The 18,106-nt window shown below is 35.9% G+C and overlaps 2 protein-coding genes across 7 annotated transcripts in view; one reads left to right on the top strand and one right to left on the bottom strand.

Annotated features, from left to right (window-relative positions):
• ced-6 (PTB domain-containing adapter protein ced-6) overlaps window positions 1-9,765 on the top strand; it is a 30,323-nt gene extending 20,558 nt beyond the window's left edge. For all 3 annotated transcript variants that reach the window (XM_017632254.1, XM_017632270.1, XM_017632263.1), the window contains exons 2-7: window positions 69-424; window positions 1,704-2,170; window positions 3,439-3,668; window positions 3,759-4,229; window positions 5,438-5,589; window positions 8,518-9,765. In XM_017632254.1, the coding sequence (XP_017487743.1) occupies window positions 248-424; window positions 1,704-2,170; window positions 3,439-3,668; window positions 3,759-4,229; window positions 5,438-5,589; window positions 8,518-8,577 (1,557 nt within the window). In that variant the 5' untranslated portion in view covers window positions 69-247 and the 3' untranslated portion in view covers window positions 8,578-9,765. The remainder of the gene's footprint in view (window positions 1-68; window positions 425-1,703; window positions 2,171-3,438; window positions 3,669-3,758; window positions 4,230-5,437; window positions 5,590-8,517) is intronic.
• A 2,420-nt stretch (window positions 9,766-12,185) lies between these two features.
• The window catches only part of Pdk (pyruvate dehydrogenase kinase), a 51,794-nt gene continuing 45,873 nt past the window's right edge, over window positions 12,186-18,106 (bottom strand). For 2 of the 4 annotated variants that reach the window (XM_017632283.1, XM_017632276.1), the window contains exon 8: window positions 12,186-13,226. In XM_017632283.1, the coding sequence (XP_017487772.1) occupies window positions 13,161-13,226 (66 nt within the window). In that variant the 3' untranslated portion in view covers window positions 12,186-13,160. The remainder of the gene's footprint in view (window positions 13,227-18,106) is intronic. The other 2 variants (XR_001849235.1, XM_017632293.1) reach the window with 2 other exon arrangements.

The raw sequence follows: 18,106 nt of genomic DNA on the forward strand, positions 1-18,106 counted from the left end.
ATTTTATTGATTTACAATTGAATTGCTTTTAATAAATTTTTGTTGGTTTGTTTTTCTGCTCTTTACAGTTAAACCAAACAGCAACCGATAAGCTGCTGATATTTGATTTCTTAGATTTTTCCTTTGGTGCAGTGGTCGTATAATTTCATTCAAAACGGCGCAGAAATTCAGTCCGCTCAAGCGCAAAAACGTTGCAGAGCCGACACACCAACTCCTCAGCAACAATAGTCGCGCACCACTCAGCAATATGTCACAGTTAATGTTTTGGAATAAACAGAACAATAATAATAACATAAAAAATCAATCAAATAATAATGATAAAAGCAATAACAATGGCACGACGGAGGATGCGAAAAAGGATAAGCGAAATTGGTTGCATACGCCCGATGCGCTGGTGAATGGCCACGTCGTCTATCTAGTCAAGGTAAGTCCCCTCAGTTAAATATGTACATGCAATTTAATTCTGAATTTATCAGCCGTGCAATTCCCTAAAATTTCGATTTGTAGACATGCCAGTCTGATTTGGGGGTAGATCTTACTTATTCAAACGAACTATATTGACCTATCTAAATCTTGCCACAGTAATGACCAACAGCTAGTCTTCTTACGCCATGATAACAAAAAAAGTGTACCAGTGTTCCAATAAGTTGGCTCTTTTCTTACGCTCTAGTAGTCTTACACATGCCACAATAGAGCCTCTTTACATTTTGTTTTTCCTTTGAAGTGAAACTAATCCGTTTTTCTGACGGATGTCACAAAATCAGCGGTGCTGTATTTAGTTCAGTTATCAGAATCAAGTGTTTTAATGGCCGCCTAAAGAATAGATCCGCCTTTTTGCAGCTGTTAGTTCAGTTTGAAAAACGCTGCAGTAATCTGGCAACCATAAACTGAGTTAGAGTGAGAGCTCTTGCGAGTATAGTTACCCCACTTCCCACCTTAAACTCTAATGTCGTTCCATCGGCAATAGAATTCGAGGCTTGAAGACCAATTTTTCCCACACAGATGATTGGCCGGCGTATGAGAAAGTTATAGCCTTCTTTGATAGCTCATCTATAGGTTAGCTTTTTTGTTGAAAATGGCGCCCAAATATCGGACTTCCTCCGAGGGAGTCAACGTATCATTATCTAAGGCAGAGTAAGAGCAAACAAACTCTCTGCACATAGACTAGCTACTAGCTTTGGTTTAAGGCCTAATATGGCTGTTCCAATATCCTCAAGGATCTAGAGATCTTAGAGCCGTATGTGTACCACGGTAGTGTGTTGGACGTGTCCCTCGTTCTTACGGTATAAGGTAGGGCGTTTTCAAAATCCGAGTTCTAAAAAAAAAACACAAATTGTCCAGTCAAGGTGCCGCACATTAGAAATAGATGTCCGTATATCAGAGACACAAAAGCTGCAGGAATTGTTTGACCATATAACTAGTTTGTGCACCAATCCTTAAATTCTCCTTTGAGGGTTAATTAAAAGCTTAAACCTCTCAGCTGGCATTTCATTGATTGAGGAAGAAATGACTGAAATTCCGACCCTATATACTAAGTATATGTATACTAATTATTACCTGTCACCACCAGGCAATAATTGTATATTATGTTTGGCTATACCGTATAGAAATTTAATAACATTTCTTAATCCCCCCATTTTTTGCGCAGAACTTGTATTCATCGATTTCCGAATAATCTATTCCTAATCTTTTTCAAATTTCAGTTCTTTGGTAATTTGCCAGTGGAGCAGGCCAAAGGCATTGAAGTGGTCAAGGATGCCATACGCAAGCTGCAATTTGCACAGGAGATGAAGAAAGCCGAAACAGGTACTCAGGAAAAATGTAAAAAAGTCGAAATTACCATCAGTGTGGATGGTGTTGCTGTACAGGAGCCGCGCACACAGAAAATCCTGCATCAATTCCCGCTGCACAACATTTCGTATTGTGCCGACGAGAAGGGTGTAAAGAAATTTTTTAGTTTTATTGCGAAAACAGTTAAGCCACTGGATGGCGGTATTAACGGCACCACAACGGGCAATAGCTTCACCAATGGTGTAAGCAGTTCCAATGGCAACAACAGCACCGGTGGCAGTAATACAGAGGAGACACATGAATGTTTCGTGTTCATATCGAATAAGTTGGCGTCGGATATAACGTTGACCATTGGGCAAGCGTTCGATTTGGCATACAAGTAAGTTTGAAATAAATAGCGAAATATGACCATAGGATACGAGTGTTTTAAGTATCTATTAAGTCAGTCAGAACAAGAGATACTGCGATTTGAGAGGCCTTTTATATTTCTAACCCAGTATGCCCAAAATACCTCCGGCTTTCTTGATGATTCCAAAAGGGCCTCGGTGGTTGAATTTGGTATTACAAAGTATTTGATTAAGGCTTTAAAATGAATTAATCATTGTCTATCCAAGCCGCTAAACCGCTTTCTGTGTAGTACTTCCTACCACCCACCCAGTAGTTATGGTTTTCAAAGGGACCACAAAATGGTTCCGGTCTTAAAAAGATAGTTAAGGATCCTTCTCGCGCCAACTCGTCAGGGAACTCATTGCATTCGATGGCACACAATGTTACAGAATTTTCTAAATAAGCCGGTTTTTATTGATTGCTCGAGCTGGCCGCTGCGCCGTTGAGCGGTTGAGTGGTTGAACAGTGGCGTGGAGTTCCTTTGACTGATTGTTTACCTGACCAGTCGTTTCGGATTTGGCATCTCTTTGACGTCGGAGAGTCGAATTCGAAGTGCAGCCGCGGCTGCCGCAAAATTACTGGCGCAACCTCTAACGAAAACCAAATTTTAAAATAAAGTTTTATCATTTAGGACCGTTTTCTCAAGTAATCTGTAACTTTAAACTTAAAGGTTACTTCAGAAAACGGCCTTTAGACGTGCTGATCAATCGTGTAACTCTCGACCATCATATCTAGCAAGGAGAGATGGATAAATAAAAAACAAGAGATATTAACGGCGATCTAACGAATATCTATACTGTGCACTCTACTCTTCACAACACTTCTTCTAGTCTGAAAATCTCCAAAAAGTTGGGAAGACCTTTGGAGTTTGAAAATGTATGTGCCTAGGCCACATTGAACCCAGTCACTACTCTCGTCACCTCGAAATGGCCTCACTTAGCTTAGTCACAAAAGCGATAGCCTGTATCTTTTCAGGTTTCTTCCTGACCACTAAGTTTTTCCACAGCTACCTTTTTTACATGTATTTCTTTTTGATCTGGTAGTCGAATGTCATTGTGACCAGCAAGGGCATTAATTGTCCCAGTACACTCAAGGACTAGAGACAACGAATGATCTCGTAAGCGTGATGTGATATCACCTAAATAATTATTTAGTTCAAAGCAAATTAAAGCAAATAATTCAAAGAAAAAAATCACAGCAATTAAAAATTCAAAGCAATTCAAAGCATATTCTTTAAACCCAATTTATTAACTTTTACAGAAAATACATGAACAATGTTGAGAAGACAGATCTTGGCAAAGCGCAGCAACAGAATGCGGAATTGGAAAAGGCGCTCGCCATCTACAAGAGTCGACTGCGCGAGTTGTCACTAAAACTGCCAAAATCCGAGTTGGATTCGATGCTGTTCAAAATGGGCATTAAGGACATACTGGATTTGCCCGCTGCTGAAAATGGCGCGTTAACCAACGGCAACGCCACCAAAGCGAACTGTGAGTGAAACCAATCCATTATTTAGATAGTTCAACGAAAAACTAATTTGTCTTCTTTCCCCCTCCCCCCCCAACCCCTCACCAACACAGTGCTTGAGGATAAACTGCTAATCGACACCAGTTCGACGCATTCGATGAAATCGTCATCGGGATCAACGACATCCTTTGTGCCAATTGTGCCGCCACGCAACAATATACCAAGCCAAATTATACACAAATCGAATAGCCAAAAAATGGAAGAGTTGCTACTCAACTCCGATTCGGATAGTGATTTTGATCCGCGCGCCGATGAGTGCGTCGATGGGGGCAGCAGCAACAGCAGCGGCGGTGGGGGCGGCAAAAATATCAGTAACGATCTGTTCGGCTTTGAGCCAGCCAAATCGTATGGCCAACAATTGTTCACCAACCAGAACACGAATAGTGTTAACAATAACAATGACAATAAGTCGCTTAACAACAATCATAATGGCATCAGTTTGAATCTGAGCAGCGTCAGTAACAATGGCAACAGTTTAGGCAACAATAATTTTACAAATGATTTAATTCTGACGCCGCCATTATGTAAGTAAACAATTAGCTGCATAAAAAGAATAATGTCTAAACATTTTCCCAACCATTTTGGGGTATTTAAATTTGATTTACAACTAAGCAAAAATAAAATTCGCACAATCACTGACTGTATTCTTAAAATGGCCATTAAAGTGGTTTGCTTTGATGCATACGTATAAACATTAGACTGTACTAGAGAAAAAAAAATGTCGCCATACGGCCCCAGTTTAGAGCATTTTTGCAAAGCAATTTCGAAAAAAGAATGTTTGGCTTAACGTAGGGATCGCCTTTTAACATTTTTTAATGTCTAATCTTAAAGAGTAATATATCGATGTTCTTATCTCGAGGAGACATTTTTTTTTTGTTTCAAAGTTCATTTACATCAAGTACGGCGTTATAGTATCTACCCAGCATTTCTCAGTCCCTACCGTCCTAATGTCAGTAAATTTAAACTCACCAAACAGCATTAAACTTTTGCTATAGAAGTATTTAGATTATTCCAGAACTATTTAAAAAATTTTTTATTGCCGAATGTACGCAGGTGTAAGCAAAAAATTAAAAAGTCGAGCCCTAGGTTCGGCCCAAAAAATATCGAAATTATCTTTCAAAAATTCTTTATACAGACGGCTGTACGGCGACCTTTTTTGGTAACTTGAAAAGTGATACGGTCTAATGTGCATACTAAGGCTTGTATATTAGGGTGATCCAAAAAAGTAAAGTCGGAATATGAATGCTCTCACCCCTAGGACTGTTGTTCCATACTTCCATACCAAAAAATATACATATATCCCCCTTGTTTTTGAAATATAGCATATTATGATTGGAAGTCTCTCGAAAAGAAACAGAGTTTTACGATCTAAATATATATATCAAGAATTCTATAGCATTTGTACGAAAAAAATTTGTTTCTCATTTAATATACATAGAAAGCTTTGAGCGCGTTCAGCGACAGATACATATTTTTTAATTTCGACATAAAAAACAGGGGTACATTTTTGTCTATATAAAGCAATCCTAGGGTATGAGAGCATTAGAATTCGGACTTTACTTTTTTCACTTGAATTTTTCGACCACCCTATTGTACATTGTTTATTTACTCGTGGTAAATATGTACATCATATATATGTATGTTTAAATTTGTTTCTGACTTGTTTTGTTAACGTTTTTGTTTTCTTTTCTATTCTCTTTTCTTTAACTTTTAAACTTGTTTAAATCAATAGTGGCACCTCCACCTAAAGTAGCCGCACCTAGGCGCAGTACATCGGTCACGAACAACAACAACAACAACAATATCATAGCCATGACCAACGGCAATACGGATTTATTCGGCTCAGATCCATTCGAAATAAATAATGGGGCCAGTATTTTCAAGGTGAGCGCTAATGATGATGTGATGTGATGATGCTGCTGCTGTTAAAGCTTTTGTCGCAGCTTCATTTTATTGTTTATTTACGTATACTATTCCTTACTTAATTGATTGTGTTTTAAGTGATTTTTTATGGCTAAGCGAAAGATCTTTATTAAACAGCAGCAAAGCCCAGGGATCAATGTTACAGCAATAAAATTCCAATTAGTTGAAATCGTTGTAAATATTTTGATAGTTACGAAAGGCGAAAGTTGTTTAGAACGTTTTTTACAGAATTTTTGTAAGCAAAGCCATGCAAAAAAAAAATCTTGTCTTTGTACTCTAGAATAATTGCGAATTCTATTAATTCTTTAAGTAATGTGTCGTTTTATTATCATGAATTGCTCATGGGAGCATAATTTGAGGGGTACTCCATATAAATACTACCTACATAAGTATGTACATGACTAGGCTCAAAAGGCCAGACAGGTTGGTAAAGAAATTCCTTCCACATGGAGAAGAAATGGGCTACGATCCCTAATAGCACTAATTACTATATAGGTAGGTCTTGTTTTGAAGAAAAGAATAATACATAGCATTTTCTCTGCGCCTGTTCAGTCTTAGCCAGACTGCGATGGTACGTTCATGGGTCGCATGTATTGGGAATTGTCGAGCTATATTCCTGAGTAAAGTTGGGCAGCTTAAGTGAAAGTTTTAGGATGATTCCACCACGTTGTCCTCTTAGCAGCTGGGACAGCGTGATGACGTAATATTTACTCTCAACACGTTAATACGATTCCGACGGTGGCCTATAAATACACCCATCAAAATTGGCAGTTGCAGTTTTGTGAGCCCAAAAAGAACTCTTTACTGCCTTCCGTCCAATTTCGGCCAAAAATATTTGCAATGCTTTTGCGGAATTTGCTATTTGCCGTATGTGAGTAACTCTCCACTATGAAAATTATCCTTAGTTACACATGCTCATGTTTTCGTATAGCGACTTTGCAATGGGTCCCATATACATAGTTAAGTCTGATTAGGAATCAATCAGACCAGGGATCCCAACTTGATCAAAGCCGATTCCCCGATAATCCTAAAGAATTTCAACATTTTCTGTGATTGTTTTTTATTTAAGGTCATTACTGCGAGTTTGGTGACGCTGTAACCTGTGTTTTGAGTGACCGTGTCGGAGCCTCCAAGGATACTAGAGTGTTGAAATCCTGAGGATGGTAAGCATCCTAGGTCTATCCTTGACCCTTGCTGCAGCAGCTTTGCCTATGACGTTGACACAGTCACTATGTTGAGCTTGACGTTAAGTGCGAGATTGAGAAGGGTCCTATGAGCCCCCACTGGTTCCAATGAGGGTACCTTGTATCTGATTATAGAGAGTGCATACAAATTTATCCCTCACTAAAAGACATATATCATCCGCATGGGCGTTCACCCGGCAGCCTCTGTTGCCTAAATCCCCTAGAAGGTCGTTTCCGATCACAATCCAAATAAGAGGTGAGAGAGCACTATCTTGTGGTGTGCCTCTGTTTGCCATACGCTGGACAGTGGTATTGCCTTGCTTACATACGACAGGTATTGTACAGAGCTTACGTTAAGTACAACAACAATAACAATTTCTTCAGGAAAGAAGTGAAGCGCGTATGCTTGAAAACTTTCTGTATCGACTTCATGATCGGGTGCAGGGCCCGATCTACCCTTGATATGCGCATTTTGAGCTCCTCGTAACTATCGGAAGTAGAAATTCCAGTTTCCGAAGGATGTGCAAAAAGGACGTTCATAGAGAACTGAATGCATTTTTATCCGATCCGCAGTGATCGGTGAAAGCCCAAAAAAGCAGGTGCCAGAACAGAACAACCCATTGTGAGGTCAAGAACCTGCTCTCTGTCTATAGTAACAAATGTAGAGACGTTTCCCCCTCCTTGGGATAGTTAAATCCTATAAAGTCGCATCGGAACCGATTACGCAGCCTGGTCTTGCGTTTTAGTATCAGCCAATACTTCGTCGGCGTGTGTTCCATAAAGTGCACGGACTTTACCACTTTATTGGTAGATCTACCAACTTTTCACCTAAATTATACTTTCTACCATTTTTACCAACAAAGTCTAAAAATCTACCAATATTTTGCCGAAAGAAAGCAAACAGATTTAAATGAACATATGTATATATTTTGTCATCGAATACACCTTAAATAAAAATAAAAAGTTAACTTATTTCAGTCTCCCTCCTATGAAATTAATACAGGTCCCGAAACAGGGTATCCGTGATCGAACAAAATTTTATTAGAAATTTCTTTTTGAACACTACGTAGTGAGTTCGATTTCTCAATTCAAATTGAATAGGAGAAAAAACAGCTATCCTTTCATTTCAATCGATTGGAATCGAGTTTCATTCGATAACGGATGCCATGATTCGAGCCCTATTTATGGTTTTTGTGAAATATTTCATTCACGTGAAATACATTTTTGTTGTTTTATACAAAAATACAATTTATTTCAAGGTGAATATTTATCAGGTGATAGCAGAAGTATAAAAACAAAAAATACACTAAAAAATCTTAAGCACAATGCGAGTAATAATTACAGCAAATACATCATTTTGACATTAAGAACCACGGAGGTGAAAACTCAGCCGCTCTTGTAACACCACCTTCTATGAATTCGCCATGTTTCATCCTATTTGAGTAAAAACTATCTGATATTGTTTCTTTTAAAAAATCTACCTACTTCTACCAGTTTTTGTGTATAAAAAATTTACCAACATTAATTTATTCGAACTCCGTGCACTGCAGTTCCATAGGAATTAGTTCAAATTTATTTTCGAAAAGAATACCAACTTGCATTTAAATTCCTTAGCAATTTACGTTTCCTGGTTTTCACATTATTATTGCTTTTTTCACCCATAAATAACAATCATTAAAACATATCTATTCTCACATCCTTCCAGAGTAAGATGTTAAGCGTCGATGACTTTACGTTGGAAAGTTTGGATCCATTGCGAAAGTAAGTTTGAGCAAATTAGACTCCGCGCATCTTCAGCTGTGAATCTCTACAACGCAAGCGATAGGCGACAATGGCCTGACAGCGAAGAAGTTTATTTTGGTAGATGAATTAGAATTTTCAATGTCAAAGCTATTAAGTAAAGAGAAAATGTTTCATAAAACTGTAATATTTTTTTGCATCGAATATTTGTATACATAAGTATTGAATTACTAAGTACATATGTACATATAGCTGCTTCGAAATAATATGGTCTACATAGTGATACACATACACATACACATACACACACACACATAAAAATATTTAACTAAATTCGTACTTCCGTTCAATTTCTGTTTAGTTTGCTGTTTGTCAGTAAATTTTGTTTTTGTAATTGCACTTTTGTAGCAAGTCTAAAATTCAAAAAAAAAAAAAAGTAATTTTTCGTCATTCGTTATGTTCAACTTATTATATGACCGAATATGTATATGTATTTGTAACTAAATATTGAAAATATAAATTTTGCATGCTATGTATTATTTTATTTATTATTATGATTTTTTTTTTTTATTATAAATATAAATAAATATTATATGTGTATAATCTACTGAAATCTTATTATTATACTACATATTTTTTTTGAAAGCCGAAAGCGAAGTCGTTAATTATGATAATGCAAGTGTTAATGATGATAATTATGATGATGATAAGGTTGAGTTAAAAACTATAATTATATTGTTTTTGAGTAAAGTGATAGTATCGATTTTCCCCCTACCCCATAACACACACTTATACACATACATGCAAACATACATATGTACGTACATTTACTTGTTAATATTATTACAATTATTATTATAATGATCCTTATATCAGCAAAAATTGTGTAACATTATGTAAAATAATTAAAGAGGCATCTTCTGCAGCACGACTCGAGTTTGTCTAAATGTAAAAGTATGTTACAACAAAACAAAAAAGACACGCGCACACATCCACAATGGAAAAAAATATACATATATTTATATAATAAATAATTTTTATTGTTACGTTAATGATTCTGGAGTTGAGGATGCTTAGATAGATGTGTCCGTTGATTGAGGATAATGATTATGATTACTATGATGATAATGATGCAGATGGTGATTATTATTATTGTAATTTTGTATATTGTACGTTATTTGCTAGCGAAAAATAAATAAACAACAAAAAATTATGAAAGGAGTTTTTACTAGATAAGTGTTTTTTTTTTTTTGTTCTGTATTTGCTTGTTTACTTACCTCTTGATTTATGAATAACAACGTGCGACAGTCAACTTTACACACACACACACAAAGTCAATAAATTGGCGAAACCAGGGGCCAAATATAATAAAACTGCGTTTTTATTTTTAAAGGACTTAGAAATTTGAAAAGTATGATTACGCAATATAGAAAAGCAGTATGGTATACAATTAAAGAGGAAATTCTCTAGAATTAAAGCAGATTAAATTTTTTGGTGCATATTTGGGGTCGGTATGGAAAATGTCCTTTCAAAATTTTATCCTACCAACGACTTTGGTCTGAATAGGCCATTGCTACCCAGAGAAAAAAGCACCTAATAAAATGGAACAACACTAATAAAGATAGCTCGACGGTTTATTGAAGAAGAAGATATTCCTCTTGCTTTCAGAGGGCAAATCTTTTTAATAAACCCAAAAAGAAATCTTTTCTTTCGTATAAGATGGTCTAATTAAATGCTAAAAATATAAATTGATAAAAAGTCCACGCCGACATGTCCTCGATCCTTCTGCATGGCAGTTTATAGCTACCACCAAATTTGGTAGAGATCGGTCAAGTAGTTTTTGAGATACGCATATATCATATATGTAAGTGGGCGGTGCCACCCCCATTTTCCTAAAAGTTTTTGAAACCCCACTTTTTTTTGCTAAAGAACGATTGTATTTACACACACAAACAAATGCAAGGCCGTATTTTAGAAAAGTCGCCTAACTTCGACAATGTTTATGCGATTGCAATAAATGAGCTATCAGTTTATTTAAAAATATATTTAATTTTAGATAGTAGCACATAGTTTGAAATTGTTCAAATTATCGATGCTCAAAATTTGAAAAATTAAGAAAAATATGGATTTTTGTATTTTATCCTAATAAAAAATCTCAACAAGCCAACTCTTGAAATAGATTATTATATACCATTTTAAAGACCTATATATCCTCTGCTCAGATCATATTTGATCTTTGAAATCGATTCAAAACTAATCATCCAAAAACTCATGAATCTTCAAAACCGTATTTTCTGACCTAAATAGACAGGTCGCGACCTCTAAATAACCTTTAAAAAATCTATAAAAATGGGCATTAATATTTCTCATAAAAACGAATAAAATTGGGGGATAAGGACTTGAAATTTCCAAAAACAAAACATTTTCGATGGGCACCCTAATGTATACAAAATAATAATAAAAAAACATATAAAATAAAAAACATAAGAAACAAGGTCGATTCCACAGGATTTTAACACATAACCAAAAAGTCGGCAGTCGTACTCGCTCCGTTAGGCTACAACATCTTTTGAGAAAACATGGAAAAATAAAATCTTCAATTCACTGTCTCTTTTATTACAACTAAAATTAAGAAGAATTTACACATAAAATTAAGAAGAAATCTCTATGGAATTTTCATCGTTTTTTCGTCTGTTTTACCCCTTAGCCCAGAAACTTTGCGTAAAGACAATCTTCTTGTTTATATGTGTCATATTTTTCTCTGTGTAAGCAGAATTCTCTCTCGACGTAAAAAAAAAAACACACTCTTTAAGTCACTCATCATGCCTGCGCTGGTTTAGATTTACGGGATTTTGGGATAAAAGACCTCATTGGGAATCATCGATCCAACAATATAAAACAACAACCATGCTCGGACCAGGGCAACTCGAACACGAAAGCAAAACAACATTTTATTGGGCAAATAAATTACTTAAATTAATTAAAATATCATTTATTTAGTTAAATAAAATTTCAATTTAATCGTAGATACATCCATTATTTATTGCTATGTATCATCGTTTGATGAGAAACTTATATACAAATTCTAATCTAAGCTTTAATGTCGTTTTTCAAAATAAATCTTAGTCTTAAAATGTTGTCACTTTTAAATAAATAAGTACGTAAATACATTCATACTTAAAAGAAACACTGTTAACTTTAACATTTGCCGTATGTAGTAATTTTACATTTTATTTATTTTGCAAACTTCCGGAACCCTAAATACTCGTACGGCAAGCAAATTGTGCATACCCTATGGCTGTGTGATAAAAGCGCTTGATATTTTTAGGGGGAATGTTTCGACGTTAACAATGAGTGATTTTCGAAAACTTTTGCTACTTACGTACATACTTAAAAATCCAATTTTTTCTTTGCTGATGCTGAATAAGTTACGTGTGTACATATGTATTAATAAAATTCAAATCTACCCTTCTTCAGGTTCGTACGATTTTAATTGGTCTTTACTATTTATGCGGCATATTTCGTCAACTGAAGACAACTTCTCTCCAAAATAGGTTCAGGTAAACGAGTCAGTTATAGTCTTGAAGATGCTGTAAAATATTCACTTTTAAATGATGAGTAGGGCGTTTTTTAAAATCCAATAATTTTGATCCAAAATGGCGGACAAAGTTTTGAAAAAAATGATTGGATTCACTTTAAATTTCTTTGTCGATGGTTTTTGCAGACGCTGATTACGAATATGATCGTGAATTTTCAAAATTCAAAATGGCGGGTACATTTTTGAAAATTCATTCATGCTCTCCAAAATTTTGTCAGCTAAAAAAAACCGATCCATGTTGGATCTGACATATGGGATTTCAAAAAAAAAAACCGCTCATCATTTAAAAGTGAACCAATTTTGGATATAAGGTGCTTCATTTGACGAAGAAAGCCCTTATATCTTAACTATCTGTGAATTTTCGTTCGACATTACACATTTTCCGCTCACAGTCTCCAACTTTTAATGCAGAAGTTCACTACATTTTTAAGATTTTATCTTACTACAGCAACAACTCCATGGCTCCTTTAAAAATGCATTCAATCTAATTCTAACTAAGTACATACATCGTAAAAACGCCATTCGAAATCATTTGATGGAAAACGGAAATTTTCTCATAATTATGATTTTTTTCTTATTTGTTCCTTCTTACTACTTGTTGCTAATTTAATGATATTTCTACAGTTACAGTGACGTATACATATCTATTTGTTTTTGTTTTTATTACTACTTGTTGCAAAATCTTTTTGTTCGCCTTTGAAACATCAAAGTTCTCTTATATGTACTATTTAGCACTAAGTATATTGAAATACTTTAATACCTGTGCTTTTGATAAATTGAACAATATTGTATTATTTTAGTGCCTCGTATTATAATTTTTACGAGTAATCTGCTTTTCTACCACTCGTAACAACCACACCACCTTCTTCCTTTCATTCCTCCGCTCGGCCTTTGCCATTCACCGTTGGCTCCTGAGTTTGTGATATCAAAATGTTTACTGACTCATCTTCCTCTGCAAGCTTCTCTGGTTGCTCGGGCTGCTGATCCTCAGCGCCCTTCCTTGCATCGGTCTATAACATGTCATTGTAGCGCTTGGGGGACGATGCAATCATCTGGCGTGCGTTCATATCAGAACTCTGTAATTTAAAATAAATAAATATGTTTAAAAATCATATTAATAAAATACATATCGAGCCCTAACCGCCAAAATATCGTAAGCGACATTTAAAAAAAAAAAAATTTTTTGATGCAGAAATGTATCGAGATGCTCCAGGAATATTTCTGCATCAAAAAGAAAATTTTGAAAAAAATGTCGCTTACGTTATTTTGGCGGTTAGGGCTCGATATGTTATAATAAAGTAAGTTGTGTGAAATGAAGATGAAAATGAAAATACAATTTCATAGTCTCTCCGCACATAATTTAATAGATTTTTTACATAAATATTATACTCTTATCCTTAGGACTTGGAAATTAGTTTCATTTCGAAAACTTCGACCCAATTTTTAAAATTAATTATTATGAAAAGTTTGTTTGGATCTGGCAACACTAATCCAATCGCGTCAAGCACACGTGCGTTTGAAAGGTGACATTTCAGGCTATAGTTTTAGTGAAAACAGTTCTGAATCCAGGAAATGCACCTCGCTCTGGTGAGCCAGTGCAAATGGTTGAGCAAGACCGGCGAACAGGCTGTCAAGAGATAGTGGAGGTACAAAATATCAACCACATGCCAGTTTGAAATCATTTAAAAAGAGCAGAGTACTCAAAGAAGCGCGATGTTTGGGTGACAGATGAATTAACGCAAAGAAATTCGATTGATCATCAGTGAAACGCAAACGATCATGATCAAAGACCGATGACCCACCCCAAATTAGAGATAGGAGCGGGATATCGGGACCCGCGGGACCCACGGGACCTACGGTACTGATTTCAAAATGGCCGAGATGAGCGGTATCGAGAAGGTCTTTAAAAATTTTGCGGGCGTAACGGGATTAAAATCCTTTCCCGACACTCCCTATAAAACTCTGCAAATTCAGAAAATCTTCATTAAAAACTTTTTATGAAATTATTACTTTTTTATGTTTCATTGACACGAAAACGAAAGCAAGGAAAAAAATTAAATAACCGGATGATGCCAGATTTTTTATTATTTAAAATTAATTTGAAAGACATGGGAGAATTCGGAAAAACGTCGGGATGATGGGATCGTAATTGAAATTTATGTCCGGTGCCCATCTCTACCAAAAACGACTTCAAAGCCTATCTTGACGGCAAACAAAATATTTTGAGTGTTTGGGAAGGAAATTATCTATTATGAACTGTTTTGACGTGGCGAAATGTTCTATTCTGTTGTCTGTTTACCAAAATTGCAACCAAAGATGGCCAACTTCATGACAATGTCAGGCCACTCACACATCTTTGAGGACTCGCAACAAATTGACGGCAGTAGTGGCGGGAAGTTTTAATGCAACCACTGTATTGCTCGGACCTTGCATCGTCTGATTTATATTTGTTTTTGTCGCGGCAAAACTCTCTTGATGGTAAACATTGGCTGAAAACCACTTGGTCAAGTTATTGCTATTAAGCCAGAGCAGTAATGCGCCGATGGATTTATGAACTTACCCGAACATTTTTTTCAAAAATTTACCCAAAAATCCGATAAGACTTTTCATATGACCCTGTATTTAGCAGCAGGTTTGTTAGTATACCTCATCATTTGCTATAATCTCTAACTTTTTTATACAGTGAAACCTGGACATAACGCTCCTTGATAAAACGAAAAACCCAATATAACGAAATTTTTGCTGAGACCTCTAAAAATAACCTCGTTCAAAAATTTTCCATTCAAAATTTCTGCATACATAGATATAGCGAAGAAATGTTGATCATGAAAACCTTCGGGATGTACTGACGGTTGGAGTCCAGTTAGCAAAGCCTCTATATAATGAAGTTATTACTCAAAAGCCTGTACATAACGGGTTCTGAATATGTTAAAGCTTAGAGGCTTTCAAAAGCCTATACATAACGGGTTCTGAATATGTTAAAGCTCGGAGGGTTGTTATGAAAATAACGAAATATTTTAATAAGCAAAACAAAAATATTCTTGTTTTGCTTTATAATTTTTGGGAATATTTGTTCAGGTGAATTTCGCGATAGGGCCAAATAAGTTTAGGCTTAAAACCACAAATATCTGTGGGAGATTATTTACCGAGTTAGCGAAAATTTTCGGATCGATATCACAACTTAGCGATATTGATAAAACACGTCGTAATGTTAGGGATCCGAAAATTGTCGCTGCAGAACAGTCCCACTGGTTAAGAAATCAAAAATGATGCTAAGCTGTCGCAAGTTCTTGTCTTTCTGGTCAAACTAAATAAGAAAACAACTTCACTTCATTTTCCTTAAAACAAATTTATTACAGTCAAATTATAATAGACAACTGATTATCTGCTCAATAATGAAATGAATGGTTAATGTTTTTTCTAGCTCAGCCATTCAAGGTCTCAACTAATTTTTGTGGTCATAAGCAATAACCGCCTAATTCGAAAAACCTGAATTCGAGACAAAACGTTTTGGGTTGTAATTTTAGCCTTATGGGGAAACAAAAATATACTTTCGTCCAAAACTTTTTAAATAGCCTAGCTGGCGCGATGGGGATTCCACACACGCATGGAATAGTAGTTGCGTAGTAGACTAATGGCCGTTTTCTCAAGTAGCCTGTAACTTTAAAGCTCACTTTATATTTAAAGGTTGCATTAAAGTTTATGATAGTGTCTAAAGTAAATCATTTTTTTGTCGGTTTTAAATTGATTTACAACCAGGAAACATACATACGTCAAAAACCGATAATAGAAATGCTTAACTTTAGACATAGCTTTATTTTTAATCCAACCTTTAAATATCTAGTGAGCTTTCAAGTTAAAGGTTACTTCAGAAAACGGCCCTTAGGCGGTTATTGCTTATGACAACAGATTTATGCCCAAACGTTAGTATTCATACGTGGTAGTCAAACTCCAAGAGCATTTTGCTCCATTATACAGCAATTCTTTTTTACAGTGGGTTAAATCCTTTTCGGTGCTGTGGCTGTGTGCTTAGAGATGCGTGCTACCACATTGTGGGACTTGGGTTCCATCCCTGGTACGAGCAACATCTAAATTACAAAGGTTTTTCTAACATCGGTCGCTTCTCGGCAGACAATGGCAAACCTCCGAGAATGTTTGCTACTTAATATTTTTAACCCTCTAACTGCCATTTTCCAAAGCAAAGCTTAAAGTACCAGTTCTGGTTGAATAAACAAATTTTTGGTAAATTTTACAAGAGGTCTCCTAATCCAAATTATTTTTAACCAAAAATTAGCTGTTCCCATCTTTAGCAAAAAAAAAACATGGACTACCCATTTTTCAATATGGCGGCGATTCCACAACCCCTATGGTCCCGCAAATCAGGTTTGCAACTAGCCTTAGAATATTCAATAGAAAATGGCCACCATGTATGTATGTATGTATAAAATCATCGCCTCCGAATATGTCGGAGCGGCCCCGGTAAAGCTTCCTCTCTTTCTGAAGTAAGTATTTATGTGAAGACGAGCAACTGTACCAGCATATCCAGAAGGGCAACTACATTTCGCCTTTTTCGGAAAAAGAAAACAGAGACAGAAATAGAAATAGAAAAAAATATGCCAGTATTTTAAAGGATGGCGAACCCGAAACCCTTGTTGAAAACGGCGGCATTGATGTTCAAGAGAAGTGTACACACAACCAGGTCAATGTTGGCAATTATAAATAGTTTCGGAAAGTAGAGAGCTTCGTCCTATCTTGAAACCAGCATTAACAACGATAATAACGTCAGCCTTGAAATTCTACAGTCTTTCTAAGTTCACTGGCGTCTTACAAAAATTACATCCTATAAGTCGCTTATCATGCTCATACTGATATATGGCGCAGATGATGGGCAACGGCATAATCCAGTGAGACGGCTTTTGGCGTATTCGAGAAAGATTCAGCGGAAGATTTACGAGACTTGGGAAAAACCAAGTGGAGAAGGACTTGGCTTCGCTGGGCATTTCCAATTGCGAGTAAGTTGGCACAGACGAGAAACGACGTCCGTGCGTGGACTCGGGCAAACTCGGTTAGTCGTTTACGGCGCCAAAGAAGAATACGAATTTTCATTAAATTTAAGTAATTTACGCTATAGTGTGAATATATGTACTTAGTTTTAGGGGATTATGCTCAACCACATTACCTTTCTTTACGGATTGTTAGTTCTTTTTGATCAAAACTCTAAGTTTTTAACCATTTAACTGATGCAAAACTAAGTTTGTAAGTCCTTTTTTATGGTTGTCCCCATGATAAAAAGAGGATTACAATTTTTTGTTTTAATTTGGTTTTTGATAATAAAAATAGATTGGCGCTTACACATACATATGTATGTTGGTGTTTGGCCGAGCTTCTCCTCCGATTTGTGGATTTGTGAGAGAAATTGTTCTTATACGAATTAAGACCATATTGAAAACGATTGGATATACATACTTAAAATAAACATCATGGCGCACCACTTTTATTTTTGTATATGAACAAAATAAAGACATTCACGGAAATTTTTAAATTAAGACAAAAAATTTAGGTGTTGTTGTTGTTGGAGCAGCATACAAATTCCCCAAAGAGTTTTTGGGGAGTGTTGCTGGAGTGACAGTCCTTGGCCGGATATAAATCTGGGTCGTTCCGGTTACGTAGACCCGACTGTTGTGGGAACGAAAAAATTAGTACCCCTATTGCGAATGTCGACTGGCAGTAGATAAACGACTATTAAGCGATTATCGATTATCGATGCTATTGCGAGTGTCGCTTAGTCGCTCAATTAGCGACTGTGAATACTTTTTAATCGCTCATCCTTCTATTGCTGTTTTTTAGTCGTTGGAGTTTGCGTTTATAAAATTTACATAAGAAAGTGGTACTATAATGGATAAAAAGTAAGTCAATTGAACTGGAAGTTGTAAAAAATTGTGAAATATACATATGC

Source organism: Rhagoletis zephyria, unplaced genomic scaffold, assembly GCF_001687245.7.
Source record: "Rhagoletis zephyria isolate East Lansing unplaced genomic scaffold, Rhagoletis_zephyria_1.1 Rzeph_scaffold_00096, whole genome shotgun sequence".
Classification (NCBI taxonomy): domain Eukaryota; kingdom Metazoa; phylum Arthropoda; class Insecta; order Diptera; family Tephritidae; genus Rhagoletis; species Rhagoletis zephyria.